General features: G+C 57.1%; 1 protein-coding gene across 4 annotated transcripts; it reads left to right on the forward strand.

Annotated features, from left to right (window-relative positions):
* The first annotated feature begins 13 nt into the window (after positions 1-13).
* On the forward strand, positions 14-11,374 carry RPS6KA4 (ribosomal protein S6 kinase A4). Of its 4 annotated transcripts, none has more exons than XM_040970865.1 (17): positions 14-166; positions 283-354; positions 894-1,112; positions 1,205-1,320; positions 1,654-1,761; positions 1,872-1,952; positions 2,029-2,132; positions 2,236-2,386; positions 5,244-5,408; positions 8,521-8,649; positions 8,818-8,930; positions 9,034-9,127; positions 9,367-9,540; positions 9,642-9,836; positions 10,102-10,261; positions 10,413-10,576; positions 10,805-11,374. In XM_040970865.1, the coding sequence occupies exons 1-17, from the start codon at positions 112-114 to the stop codon at positions 10,976-10,978; spliced, it is 2,274 nt and encodes a 757-aa protein (XP_040826799.1). In that variant the 5' UTR covers positions 14-111; the 3' UTR covers positions 10,979-11,374. The 4 variants fall into 4 exon arrangements, with proteins under 4 accessions (XP_040826799.1, XP_040826797.1, XP_040826798.1 ...); XM_040970863.1 differs by having other exon boundaries at positions 22-166; positions 8,797-8,930; XM_040970864.1 differs by having other exon boundaries at positions 66-166; positions 8,815-8,930.
* The last annotated feature ends 3,551 nt before the right edge of the window (positions 11,375-14,925 follow it).

Consider the following 14,925-nt stretch of genomic DNA (forward strand, 5'->3'; position numbering starts at 1 on the left):
CCCCGGAGGCGGCACCAGGAAGCGCCCGCCCCGGCCGGAGCCGCCATGTAACCGGCGCCGCCCGGAGCCCGAGCCGCGCGCCGGCCCCCTCCCCCTAGCGACCCGCGCGCCATGGGGGACGAGGACGAGGAGGAGGGCTGCGCCGTGGAGATGCAAATCACGGAAGGTGGGTGCACGGCCGGCCAGGGCTGCCCCCACCCCCGGGTGGGGATGGTGGTGTGGAGGGGGGAGAGCTGGGAAGAGTCGCGGCGGGCGGGACTCATTGGCTCCCTGTGCCCGCAGCCAACCTGACGGGGCACGAGGAGAAGGTGAGCGTGGAGAACTTCGAGCTACTCAAGGTGCTGGGCACGGGAGGTGAGGACCCCTACCCCCACCCTGGTACTGGGGCAGGCGTCCCCAGCGCCCCCGGCCTCCCTTGCCTAAGGAGGCCCCCCTTTCGCTTGCCGGCCCCACCCTGCTGTCCCAGGGTTTGGTCCCCACTTCCAGGGCGCTCCAGGTTGACATCATTGGTTCCTGCCAGGGCCTGTGCTTGCATGCCCCCTTCTCCGGGCCCAACCTGCAGCCTTGGGGCTTTGCGCCCCTCCCAACTGACTGGCACTGCGGGTCCCCTTTGCGCCACGGGAGAGCCGCTTTGCTCCAAACTCCCCCGGGGCCTGCTTGGCTTTGCACAGCTCTTCTCATGGCCGGCCGGGCGGCTGGCTGTCTTGCTACATGCTTCTCATCTGGGTGCTCTGGGCTGGGTTTGCACACGCCCCACAGCACCGTGGTCCTGGAGTTGTGCACCAACCCCGGACCCTGGGCTGCACACACCTACAGCAGGTTCTGCCACCCCAGGTCTCCCATGCACACCCTTCCTGACTCCCACTTGCTGCTCATCTCTCCCACTTCTGCAGCCTATGGGAAGGTGTTCCTGGTCCGGAAGGCGGACGGGCACGACGCGGGAAAGCTGTATGCCATGAAGGTGTTGCGCAAGGCGGCGCTGGTGCAGCGTTCCAAGACGCAGGAGCACACGCGAACTGAGCGCTCGGTGCTGGAGCTGGTGCGCCAGGCACCCTTCCTGGTCACACTGCACTATGCTTTCCAGACCGACGCCAAACTGCACCTCATCCTGGGTGAGGCCTGGCAGGAGCCGGAGTGGGTGGGGACAGGGTCAGCGGCCATGTGTCCTCACTGCCGTACCCCTCTGCCCCACGGCTTGCCCTAGACTATGTGAGCGGCGGCGAGATGTTCACCCACCTGTACCAGCGCCAGTACTTCAAGGAGGCTGAGGTGCGCGTGTACGGCGGGGAGATCGTACTGGCCCTGGAGCACCTGCACAAGGTGCGTGCTGCCGTCAAGCCTCACCAGGGGCCGCCTCCGCCCCCCAGGCCTCCGGGCACTGCCTCCTGAGCTGTCCTTCCTCCCCCATGAGCCTCCTCCAAGGGGCTTTCCTCTCCCAGGGGACCCCTTGCCACTTGCACGGCACTTCCTCAATTGGAGACCTCAGGCTGGCCTCCCAGCCTCCCTGGGCCCCTGCACCCTTCCTGCCTCGCTTTGGGGTCTTCCTGGGCCCATGTGCCGCCTTCACCTGCTGATGGCCTGGGACCGCCAGGACCCCCCTCCCCGCCTCCCTCTCGGGCTTCCCTGCTCAGTACCAGTGTCATCCCTTGCCAGCTGGGCATCGTCTACCGCGATCTAAAGCTGGAGAATGTGCTGCTGGATGCGGACGGCCACATTGTGCTCACGGACTTTGGGCTCAGCAAGGAGTTCCTCACGGAGGAGGTGTGTGGATGGCAGCCCTTGCCTTTACCCTCACCACACTGCCCTGTGGTGCCGGCCCGGGGGCCAGCTGGGTGTCTACATGGGTCCCTTTGTCGCTCCCTATCCCCCAGAAAGAACGCACCTTCTCCTTCTGCGGCACCATCGAGTACATGGCACCTGAGATCATCCGCAGCAAGGCCGGCCACGGCAAGGTGGACTTGGGTGTGGGGAGGGTGGTGGGGTGCAGCGGTAGGTGATGCAGGCGCTGAGCCCACTGTGTCCCCACAGGCTGTAGACTGGTGGAGCCTGGGGATCTTGCTGTTTGAGCTGCTCACAGGGGCCTCGCCCTTTACCCTGGAGGGCGAGAGGAACACACAGGCCGAGGTGTCCCGGTGAGTGTGACTTCATGGGTGGTGGGCGGCTGGGCCTGCCTGGGCGGGGCTGAGGAGGGGAGGGGGCCCGCTGCCCCTGACACCCCCCCCCAAATCCTCCCAGACGCATCCTGAAGTGCTCCCCTCCCTTCCCCCCCCGGATCGGGCCCGTGGCGCAGGACCTGTTGCAGCGGCTACTGTGCAAGGACCCCAGGAAGCGATTGGGTGCTGGGCCCCAGGGGGCACAGGAAGTCAAGAGTCACCCTTTCTTCCAGGTGAGCACCCCCCTCCTCCCCACCTTTCCCTGCTCCTGCACTTTGAGCCAGGCTGGAGCTGCCACTCTGGAGTTAGCGGGGTGCTGGAGGTCTGCCCGGAGTCTGGCCCCATTTCACTTTTTTTTCTTCCCCAACCCCCTAAAGAAAGCAAAGCCTCAGTGAGCCAAGGTCGCTCAGCCATCACCATGGAAACCGGGCATTGCACGGACTGGCCTGTTGGGGTGGGCATGCATGGCTTGAGGCTGCATCAGTCAGCTGGTTCACTGGACAGGGCTGGTTCACTGGGCAGGGCTGTGGAGGGCAGGCAACCCGGCCACAGCAGCCCAGGATGGCAGGTAAAACTGGCATTAGATCCTGTCTCTGCTGTTGGCACCGAAAACATAAACCCCGGTGTAGAGCTTTTAGCATGCTGCCGGGCACTGGGCCGTGAGCAGGTGACTCAGATGGCTGGGTTCAAGTGTGCAGAATCCTGATCCTGCGTGGATTCTGCTTCTGCCATGAGGCAGGGGAGGGAGCCCCGCAGGTCAGAGCGTGGCGTGGCAGTCAGTGGGATGGGCTGTCTTGAAGTGAGAAGGACCCTGCAGGACCTACTGGCTGTGCCATCCTGCTGCATGCCAGCCTGTCATGTGCCTGCCCTCTCTAGCCATTTTTGCGCTCCAGCTCCAGAACCACCTTGCCTGCCCTCCTGTGATACTATTAGCAGGGAAGCTGAGGTTTTGAGAGTGTCGCCCCATGGCTGGTCCTGTCGTAGATGGCCCTGGCGGCCAGTGACCCCAAGTCAAACTTGAGATCAAGTTTTGGCTCTGCTTCCCATTCCAGCTTCCTGCTAATGCCTGCTGCGGGAGGCAGCAGGGGACTGGCCAAGTGGCTGGGACCCTGCGGTTCATGTGGGAGACACGGGTGGAGCTCTTAGCTCTTGGCTTGGGTCCGGACCAGGCCTTGGCCTCGGCTGCTGTGGACATGCAGGGAATGGCAGGTGCCTGCCTTTCAAATAAAAAAATCTTTAAGTAACTTTTAAAAATAGTGGTAGCCATCAAGGCAGTTTGTCTGCTTGAAGATCTGAACAGTGATCTAAACATCATGGGGGTCTTTATCGTGTCGTGGGATCTTCAGGAGCCCCCATAACTATCTGTATACATATATATATACAGACATAATATTTATTTGTTTTAATCACTTGTTGTTTATTTTTATTTGAAAAGCAGTTACAGAGAGAAAGAGAGAAGGTCTTTCATCTACTGCTTCACTCCTCAAATGGTCGCAATGGCCGGAGCTGGGCCAAGGTTGAAGTCAGGAGCCCGGAACCAGGAGCTTGCTCCAAGTCTCCCGTGTGGATACTGGAGTCCAAAGCTTTGGGCCATCCTCCTCTGCTTTTCCAGACTGTCATCAGGGAGCTGGATGGGAAGTGGAGTAGCCAGGACATGAACCAGTGCCCATATGGGATGCTGGTGCGGAAGGCTGTGGATTAGCTTGCTGCATCACAGTGCCAGCTTGACAATAGCCTCCGTCTCTAGCGATGTGTCATGGCCTTTGCTGTCCAAGCTGGCCAGCAGCAGGTACGAGGAAGAAGGAAAATGGTGCATATGGCACTGGCTGACTTTGTACCTGCTTGCTGAATGGCTCTTACACTGACAAGCTGCCAGTAACCCTTAGCTGCCCGGAAGTCCCAGCTATACACACGTTGGTTATGTGGAGTAAAACCATGGGGCTCTGACAGTAAGGCAGGCAGGGGACAGGCTAATAAGGTGATGAGCAGGTTGGGCACAGTGACTGACACCCACAGGGACAGCTCCTGGCAGTGAAAAATGGAAGGAGGGGCCCTGCACAATGGCTCAATTGGCTGATCTTCCTCTTGCAAATGCTGGGATCCTATGTGAGTGCTGGTTGTGTCCTGGCTGCTCCACTTCCCATCCAGCTACTGCTTGTGCTTGGGAAAGCAGTCGAGAATGGTCCAAAGCCTTGGGACCCTGCAACCATGTGGGAGACCCTGAAGATGCTCCTGGCTGCTGGTTCTGGATCGGCTCAGTTCTGCTATTGAAGCCATTTGGGGAGTGAGCCACCAGCAGATGAAAGATGTTTCTCTCGGTTTCTCCTTTTCTCTGTAAATCTGCTTTTTTAACAAAAATAAATAAATCTTAAAAAAAGGTTAAAAAATGAAGTTCAACCACATAGAACAAAATGGTCCTAACTACAGACCATTATACTTAGCGACATTAACCAATCCCCAAAGGACACATATTATGTTTTTTCTGCTTTAAGGCAATCTTCAGGCAAAATACAAAACCATCTAGGTAAGCATGTATGTACCTGCATTCATTTAGAGGAACTGTGTAATAGAGACTAGCACACCAGGAAGTGAAGATACGCTGCAGTAGGCAGCTCTACTTCTGAATAAGAGATGGATTCCCAATGGAACTATTACATATATCTTGACAGTAGCATGCTGGGCTTTCTACCTATACTTACAATGTCAGGATACACTTAAATAGCAGATGATGGACTGGTGAGTGTTGTTGAAGGACTGAACTATTGTTATAATACGGAGAAAAACAGTAGGGAAAGGGTGGAAGGGGGAAGACTCTGAGCCTAGGAACGTATCATGAAAAAAAAAAAAAGTGGAAGAATTCTGACTTCAGGCTGCATCTAGGTACCTTCGTGTGCCGAAAGACTTTATCCCCAAGAGTGTTTCTGGCCGTCTAGACCCACATCCTCTCAGGTTCAAGTCTGGGGGAGCCAGAGCTGTGCCTGACGCTCTGTCGATTCTGTACCTGGGTGGGGGGGACAGGTCAGGGAAGCCGCAGTGGAGAAGGACTCCTGTCCTGCCCTTTGACCCCTAGCCTTTGATCCCTCTTGCCAGGGTTTGGACTGGGTCGCTCTGGCTGCCAGGAAGATTCCTGCCCCGTTCCAGCCCCAGATCCGCTCGGAGCTGGACGTGGGCAACTTCGCAGAGGAGTTCACTCGGCTGGAGCCTGTCTACTCGCCCCCTGGGAGCCCCCCGCCGGGTGACCCTCGAGTCTTCCAGGTGAGCTGGGGGCACTCAGGCAGGTGCTGCTGTGGGTGCTGTCTGGGGCCTATGTGCACTCGCCAGGCCCCGGGTGTGTGAGGCATGTGTTGGTCCTAGTGTCTTCCGCAACAGGGCGCGTTTGGCAATTCAAGGTTAATTTCATTTTATGAAATGTGTACTTTGAGGGTCCAGCAGCTACCACCAATGAAGTAGGCTTCTCCTAAGAGCACTGAGTTCCTGCTGCCCCGCTTTCAGTCCACCTTCTTACTGATGTGCTCAGGAAAGCACCGGGAGATGGGCTGAGCACCTGGGCTTCTGCGGCCATGTGGGGGACCTGGTGGAAGCTCCTGACTGACTCCTGGCTTTAGCTTGGCTTAGGTCCAGTCACTGTGGCTATTTGGGGAGTGAACCAGTGGCTGAAAGATCTCTGTCTCTCCCAAAGGCAGAGTGAGAGAGAGAGACAGAGATCTTCTAGCTATTGGTTCACTCTCTCATGGCCTTGCCTGGGCAAAGCTGGAGCCAGGAGCTCCTTTCAGATCCCCTACATGGGTACAAGGAGCCTGGGTATTTGGTCCATCCTCTTCTGCTTTCCCAGGCTCATTAGTAGAGAGTCTGATCAGAAATGGAGCAGCCAGGTCTTGCACCAACGTTCTGATATGGGATGTTGGCATTGGAAGCAGTGGCTTAATCCACTGTACTACAGTGCCCACTCCTTCCCCGCCATTTTGTGAGAGAGAAGAGTCATCCAATCTTATCCACTGGTCACTTCTTAGATTGCCCAATAATAGGGTTTGTGCCAAGCTGCAGCCAGGAGCCTGGGACTACTTGGGGTCTCTCACGGGGGTGCAGGGACCCCAGCACTTGGCTGCCTCCCAGGGTGTGTGCCACCAGGAAGCTGGGAGCAGAACTGAGACTTGAACCTCAACTGTCTGATGTTATTGTGACCACTGCACCCTAGGCTGGTCTTTAAATGTCAGGTTAATGACCCTTCTAGTCCATCACCTTGCAATATTTATTATTGTTTAAAAAGACTTTTATTGATTTATTTGAGATGGCAGTTACAGAGACAGGGGAGAGAGAATGAAATCTTGCAGTGATTCACTCCAATGGCTGCAACAACCGGGGCCTGTTACAGGCCCAAGTGGCCAGCCAGGAACTCCATCTGGGGTCTCTCCCGTGGGTGTAGAGGTCCAGGACTTAGGTCAACTTCCGTTGCTTTCCCAGTCATGTTAGCAGGGAGTTGGACCAGAAGTGGAGCAACTGGGACTGCAGCTGGCTCTCCTGTGGGATGCCAGTGCCACAACGGCAGGTTAACTTGCTGTGCCACAACACTGGACCTGGTTTTAATTTTTTAAAAATAGTTTTATTTATTTAAAAGGCAGAGTGATAGAGAGTGAGAGAAAGAAAAAAAAAAAGATATTCCATCTGCTCATTTAAAGCCAGGAGCCTGAGCTCTGTCTGGGAGTCCCCCATACATTTGGGTCACCTTGCCCTGTTTTCCCAGGGTCACCATGTGCAGTGGGTGGGACTTGGCAGTTTGACATGGCACACCACTGTTGCAAGTGGTGACTTAACTCACATTGCCACAAGGCCGACCCCATTTTCCACCTTTTTTTGCTTGTTTGAATGGTCACTGGTGGGCATGACATGTCACACCTCTAGGGGCGCAGGGGTCCTCCCTCACCTGCTGGACGTGGCCCTCACCCAGTGCCTCATCCTCAGTACCGACGTGGGGCTCTGGAGGGCAGTGCCAGATGCAGGGAGGGGGGGTTCCCAGGGCCTAGGCCACACCTCTGTGCCTTTGCCCAGGCTGTTCTACCCACTGCACTACCAGCCGCTGCCTACGCTCGGGGTCCATTCCCCTGGCCCCTGGACCCGTGACCTGTGCCCCAGTCCTCAGCACACACTACTCCCTTCTGGGCACCTGACTAGTACCATCTCCACTAGGGCCTTCCTGAGCTGTCTGCCCGGCCTGGCATCTCCCTAGGGGGCAGGACTGTCCCTAAGTCCTGCATAGGGCAGGCCTGCAATTCACAGTCCACACACAGAAGTCAGAGGAGATCCTTGCCAAGAGTGACTTGCTTTATGGGTTAAAAAAGTGGGTGTTGCTTGCTCCCCGGAGCTGTGTCTCTTGGAGACAACTTCCCTTAGGTGAAGCTAGCCGGAACAATGCCTGGGACAGGGATCTGTGGCCTTGGAGGGCAGTGGGTTGAGCCGCTGTTGGTGGCGCTGCCCCTGCCACCCACGTTTGAGACCCGATGCAGCTCCTGGACCCTGGCTTTAGCCTGGCATAGACCTGGCTGTTGGGGACCGTTTGGGGGGGCACTGCAAATGTGAGGCGTCTGTCTCTCCCTTTCTGCTTCTCTGTGTTTCAAATGAAAAATAAATAAATATGTTGTAAGAAAAGAGGAAGCAATCCCACGAGCCACCGAGGCACAGGTCCTTTACATTTCCCCAGCAGCCCCGTCTTCCAGGGTAGGTGGAGGTCTGGTTTGTGAGGAAGCATGGGGCAGGTCCTAGCAAGAGGGTTAGGACACCCACAGGCCTAAGAATGCCTGGTTGGAGTCCCGGTCTGTTTTAATTTTTATTTTCAAAGATTTATTTATCTTGGAAAGGTTGCGATAGAGAGGGAGAGACGGAACACTAGAGAGGTGGCTTCTGTCTACTGGTTTGTTTCCCAGAGGTAGCCAGGAGCCTGGGATTCCATCCTGGTCTCCCACATGGGTGCAGGGTCCTACGCACTTGGGCCATCCTTGGCTGCTTTCCCAGGAGATCAGCAGGGAGTTGGATCAGAAGTGGAGCAGCCGGGACAGGAACCACAGTCCACATAGGATGCCAGCGGTGGTGTGGCAAGCAGGGGCTTAACCCTCCTATGCCAGACCCTGCAGGGAGGTGGGGGCTTCGCGGAGAAGGGCTGGGTCAAAGTCTGCTGGGGGGCGGGAAGAGACAGAGGTGGTCCCCAGGGATTGTGGAACAAGGTGGAATGGGCATGTCCACATCCTGTACCCCAAGATGGGGCGGGAGCCCCCCTCACTCCCTGTGCCCCTTTTCCCTCTGCCACTCCCACCCCAACCCAGGTCTGGGCCCTCCTGGGACTCTGCCCCCATCCGCCCCCTCCCCCGCCCCACAGGGCTACTCCTTCGTGGCACCTTCCATCCTGTTTGATCACAACAACGCGGTGATGATGGATGCGTTGCAAGCTCCTGGTGCTGGAGACCGGCCGGGTCGCGCCGCGGTGGCCAGGAGCGCCATGATGCAGGTGATCAGGGCCCAAGAGAGGTGGGGGTGGGTTTGGATGTGCCGGGCATCCATGGTGACCCCTGTGAGGTCTCAGCACTTTCGAGGCGGGCGTGGCCTCTGACGCACGTGCTTCGCTGTTCCCTCCCACACCCCGCCACACCCCCAGGACTCGCCCTTCTTCCAGCAGTATGAGCTGGACCTGCGGGAACCGGCGCTGGGTCAGGGCAGCTTCTCCGTGTGTCGCCGCTGCCGCCAGCGCCAGAGCGGTCAGGAGTTCGCCGTCAAGATCCTGAGCCGCAGGTGGGCGGGTGCGGGCAGGAGAGGTATGATGCCGGTGAGGGGGGCTGGGCACCTGCTCCATCTGCTCCGCAAACCCCCTCCTCCTTCCCCGACCCCCCCTCAGGTTGGAGGCGAACACGCAGCGCGAAGTGGCCGCCCTACGGCTGTGCCAGTCGCACCCCAATGTGGTGCGTCTCCACGAGGTGCACCAAGACCAGGTGACGCCCACCGGGGTGGGGGTGGAGCGGCACTGGAGGGCAGAGGGGGCGCGAGGCGCGACCCTTGCAGGGCTATCGGGTCGAAGGAGACTCGGGAGGTGGAACGGCAGAGGGAAGGGGAGGAGTAGGGCCAGGCACCTGAGGGCAGAACCGAGGACAGCGGAGGAATTTGGGGGGAAAGGGAGCGGCCTGGGAGCCGGGCTGACCGCGTCCTGCCCGCCGTGATGTGCCGCCCGCAGCTGCACACGTACCTGGTCCTGGAGCTGCTGCGGGGAGGTGAGCTGCTGGAGCGCATCCGCCAGAAGCGGCACTTCAGCGAGTCGGAGGCGAGCCAAATCCTGCGCAGCCTTGTGTCGGCCGTGAGCTTCCTGCACGAGGAGGCGGGCGTGGTGCATCGCGACCTGAAGCCCGAGGTGCGTGCAGGGCTCGGGCCGCGGGGGTGGTGGACAGGGCCGGCCGCGGGGTCTGCCTCCCTCTCACCGTGCCCGCTCCTCTTGCCCCCTTATGCTCAAAGAACATCCTTTACGCGGACGACTCGCCCGGGGCCCCCGTGAAGATCATTGACTTCGGGTTCGCACGGCTGCGGCCCAAGAGCCCCGCGGGGCCCATGCAGACGCCCTGCTTCACGCTGCAGTACGCGGCCCCGGAGCTGCTGGCCCAGCAGGGTTACGACGAGTCTTGCGACCTCTGGAGCCTGGGCGTCATTCTGGTATGGCGCGGGGTGCACGGCCGCCTGATCTTGGGGTGATGGCGCCTGGTGCCAGGGTTAGGAGTGGTTCTAGGCTGCCTGATCTTGGGGTCGTGGCAGAGGTTGGGGTTTCCCAGGTAGGGGTGTCAGGGTTGTAATTGAATCCGGGATGGGGCGTCTCTCTGATGTGGGGTGGAGGTAGAAGTAGGGCTTCGTGGGGCAAGTGTCTCAGGACTTACTCCAGAGGACAGGCCCCGTCTCACTCCCCCCACCCCCTTCCTTGCAGTACATGATGCTGTCGGGGCAGGTGCCCTTCCAAGGGGCCTCAGGCCAGGGCGGGCAGAGCCAGGCGGCCGAGATCATGTGCAAGATCCGAGAGGGGCGCTTCTCGCTAGACGGGGAGGCCTGGCAGGGCGTGTCAGAGGAGGCCAAGGAGCTGGTCCGAGGTGCGCAGCTGGATGCCGCAGGTCACACGGCGAGGGATGGGGGGGGGAGGCCGGACGGGGTCACAGGTTGGTATGGGGTAGAGAAGGGGGGTTGCAGATAGGCCCCACCTTGGGGTGTAGTTTCCCCCACGAGGCCCCTCCTCGCCCACAGGACTTTTGACCGTGGACCCGGCCAAGCGGCTGAAGCTGGAGGGCCTGCGGGACAGCTCGTGGCTGCAGGATGGCAGCGCGCGCTCTTCGCCGCCGCTCCGGACACCTGATGTGTTGGAGTCGTCGGGACCGGCTGTGCGCTCGGGGCTCAACGCCACGTTCATGGTAAGGGTGGGACCTCCCCAGGAGGGCAAGGGCGGGCGGGGATGGGAACGGGAAGCCAAGTGAGAGCTCGGACTGTGTTCAGGCTCTGTGGGTCACGACTTTTCGGGAAGCCTGGACCTAGCGGGAGAGCTGGGGGAGGAGGTGAGGTTAGGGAAGGCCCAGGTCGGAGCTGGGATCTACAGGCTGGGGCCAAGACCGACTGGCTGAGTCCTGCTTGCTCCCTGCCAGGCGTTCAACCGCGGCAAGCGCGAGGGTTTCTTTTTGAGGAGCGTGGAGAACGCGCCTCTGGCCAAGAGGCGGAAGCAGAAGTTGCGGAGCGCAGCCGCCTCCCGTCGGGGCTCCGCTGCACCTGCCGCTAAAGGGGTCTCCCGCCGAGCCAACGGCCCCCTTTCGCCCTCCTAGCCTCCCTCCCCCTGGCCACTAGGACCCCCTTCGCCCCCTGGACTGTGACCCAACTCGTTGTCCCGAGCCTTTGCCTGGGTCCCCAGGGACCACCCTGCTCGCCCTCCTTCCCTCCCATGACAGAGCAGAAGTATTTTTATAAGCAGAGATTTTTTTTTAATGTCTTATCTGGTAGATCTAGTGCAGCAGGGAACGGGGGTCTGCTGGCAGGGGGAGCGACAGATTATTTCCCAGTGTGGCCCTGTTGAGGTCAGAAAGCACCTGAGGGGGCGCTGCTCCTGTGGGGAGGACTCCGCCCCCATTTCTAAGCACTGAGTTGGAGGGTTGGGGAGAACTGGGGACCCCCCTCCGTTCTCCCCACTCCCAGACCCTGCCCCTGGGCGGGGGCGCCCTCAAGCTGTTACTTTTGGAACTGTGCAATTGCTTCCACCAGACTTGTTTTGGAGGGAGGGGATTGAAGAGGAAGCCGTGGGGGACACCCCTGAAGCCTCGCTTGGTGTGTCACCTGCTGCTCCTCCACTGGGGCGCAGGAGGGAGGCAAGCCACCCCTCCCCCGCTGTAAGGGGAGGCCCCTTCTCACCCCTGCCCTCCCCTTTGGCACAGCCGCTCCTGGCTGGGGGTGGCGTCTTGGGGGGCCTCAGGGCTGGACATCCTGGGTCACTGCTCAGCACACGCAGGCTGTGCCTTTGACTTTAAAATAAAAGTCCACCCAGCGCTGTGTGCACCCGTGTTTGTGTCACTGTCGTGGGGGAGGGCTGTGGGGAGGGCTCTCGGAGGGAGGGGCTCTCTGTCCTTGGCTTTAACAGTGTAAGCTCCAACCCCCCGCAGGGGTGCACCCAGGGTAGTTCTGCCGGCTATGGGTGCTGCACAAACCAACCTGGACCCACCACTTCTGATTCAAGTTCTCATTAATGCTGCTGGGAAAGCAGCTGAAGATGGCCCAAAGCCTTGGACCCTGCAGCCATGTGGGAGACCCAGATGAAGCTCCTCGCTCCTGGTTTCAGACTGGCCCAGCTCTGGGGTTGCAGCCTCTTGTGGAGTGAACCAGCGGGGGGTGGGGGTGGCGATGACCTTGAAGCTCTCACACGGTCTCTTCCTGTCTCCTTTAAAACATTTAAAACAAAATCTAAAGGATTCTAAAGAGTGAAAACTTTGTTTGCACGTGCTCCGACCCTTAGGCAGCACCCCCTGCTCCCAGAAGTGCCTTCCCTGGTCCCCAAGTAGACCAACCTGTGCCTATCATACTCATTAATTCAATGTTAACTTTAGGAAACAAAGGCAAGAAAGAGAATGAAGAAACGTCTGTTGCCTCTGTAGAGACTGTCCATGAGCAGTTTAACACTTTCCCTGACAGATCTGTCCTTGTTGGTGCAGGTGTGCAGCTGAAGTGGCGTCACCCTGGATTGGGAACAGGTGTCTGGCACAGTGGTTAGGATGCTCTCCAGGACACAAGCATCTCCTAGCACAGCGTGTGGGTTCTGTTAAACCATGCACACTCCAGCAAGCAGCAGGTGCCGGCTCAACTCCTCAGACACCTGCTGCCCACATAGGAGACCCCCGTGCGGCTCCTGGCTCCTGCCTTCAGCCTGACCCAGCCCCAGCTGTGGGGGGTGTTTGGAGAGTGATCCAGCAGTGGGCAGAGGGAGAGTGGTCTCTGTTCTAATATATGAATGCTAATAATTTAAACTGGAGATGGGGAAGGCAGTGACATTGTGGCTAGAGGGCTAAGCAGCGGCGTGCAGTGCCAGCATCCTGTGCAGGTGCCAGCCGTAGTCCCAGCTGCTCTGCTTCCTGTCCAGCTCCCTGCGAATGTACACTGTGGGAAACAGCAGGTGAAGGCTCAAGGTTTTTTTTTTTTAATTTTTGAAATTATATTTTTGACAATATTTACATAGTTACTTGGGGTAAAAAGGTTCAAGGGCTTTAGGAAAAGTGGATAAGACTATTATTTCCATATTGTTTCCTTCATGTTTAAAGGGGGGTATTAAGGGAGAAGGCTCACCCAATTTCCCACCCTCCCCAGGTCCCACATGTAGGGTATGCTCCGAGGTTCTTGCTCAAGTGGTTTTGATAGTTCACCAATTATAAATAGCTGCCAATATTGCCACTCCAAGCATTATGAGGTCTTTGAAGAATCCACTGATTGACATAGTCCACCATAGAGTCTCCATTTGCCCCATATTTCGCTGCCAACATATAGTTGAGATGGTTGATTGACCTGTTCTGTCTTCAAAGGCTCAAGTTGTTAAGCCACAGCTCTCACGTGAGAGACCCAGATTGCATTCCAGGTTCCTGGCTTTGGGAAGTGAACCAACAGATAAAAGATCTTTTTCTGTTCTTTCTCATCTCCATCATTCTGCCTTTTAAAGAAAGAGAGAGGGTCCTCACACCATGATTCAGTTGGCTAAACATCCCCTTTCAAGCACTGGGATCCCATATGGGCGCTGGTTAGTGTCCTGGCTACTCCACTCCCAGCTTTCTCTTTCTGTAAATGTGCCTTTCCAATAAAAACAAATACATCTTCAAAGAAAGAAAGACAGAGAAGGAAATTAAACAAAACAAAACAAAAAAACCCCCCAAACAGTTAAGGACCCAGAGCAGTAGCGATTCCATATGGGTGCCAATTTGAATCCCAGATGCTCCACTTCCCATCCAGCTCCCTGCTCGTGGCCTGGGAAAGCAGCAGAGGACGGCCCAAAGCCTCGGGACCCTGCACCCACGTGGGAGACCCGGAAGAAGCTCCTGGTTCCTGGCCGTTGCGGCCGCTTGGGGAGTGAACCAACAGATGGAACATCTCCCTCTCTGTCTCTCCTCTCTGCAAATCTGCCTTTCCAATAAATCTTTTTTAAAAGCATTTAAAATTAGTAATTGTAGCCTAAAGCTTAAAAAGAGATTGTGGATCTCTTCCTGTGGAGAGATTATATCATACAATTATTTTTATAGTTGTATAGTATCCCATTAAGTAGATATGGCATGATTTACTTAACTTTATTTTTATTATTTTTCTTTTAGTTTTGGTGTTGCTTGCATAGTTGAGAGGGCTGCATGCCCATGCGAGCCTCCATCCAGGGAGGGGGATTTGGAGGAAGGCGCGTGGGACACATGTTTCAGGACTTTTTTTTTCTTTTCTCCTGTGCCCACAGAGTAGGGGGAAGGACTGCTCCTTGCTGTCAAACTACATCAGCACCCGGGGTTGGGGGCCAGTCCTTTGGTGTCGCCTTACAGACCTCATGTGGGGAAGAGGGTGTTCTTTGAGTGGCTTCGAGAGTTCTGAGCTCTAGCAGGCTGCATTGTACCACGACTGAGAAATTCTTTCCAAGGTCTGTTGGCTGACCAAGTCCATCCACAGACCCAGGAACACGTTGCAAAGCTTGGCCAGGAGAGTGGTCCAACCTGTTCTGCTTTCCATCCTCTGACAAGGCACTACTCTACATCCACTGCTGACCTAGATGGGCTGGTCATCGTGTCCTCCAAGTGCATCTGGCCATATTGTCCATTGCACAGGCATCAGCAACTGAGGAGGCCCAGTCCTGATACAGGCACCCCGAGGCTGGACCACTTTATCTTGTGATGTTCCTTGTGTTGAGGTTTGAGTCCAGCGATTTAGCCGAGGAGTCTCCCAAGAAATCTCACCCGGGGGTGACCTCAGACTTGACTCTTGTGTGTGTCATCTGCACCATATGCTGCGGTTTCTTTAGGTTGCTTCTATTTTTAGATACATGGGCAGTTTTTATATTCCTTGACTTTTATTTGTGTTTTTATATTCCTTGACTTGTTATGGACCATTTTTTCAATATTTTATTTATTTTGAAAGAATCACACACAGAAAGAGAGAAAGATCTTCCATCTGCTGGTTCTTTCCCCAAATGGTCACATTATCGGGGGTGGTTCGGGTTGAAAGCCACTAGTCTGGAATTCCATCTGAGACTCCCAGGTGGGTTCAGGAT

Source organism: Ochotona curzoniae, unplaced genomic scaffold (genome assembly GCF_017591425.1).
Source record: "Ochotona curzoniae isolate NIBS_2020 unplaced genomic scaffold, NIBS_Ocur_1.0 scaffold_4937, whole genome shotgun sequence".
NCBI lineage: Eukaryota > Metazoa > Chordata > Mammalia > Lagomorpha > Ochotonidae > Ochotona > Ochotona curzoniae.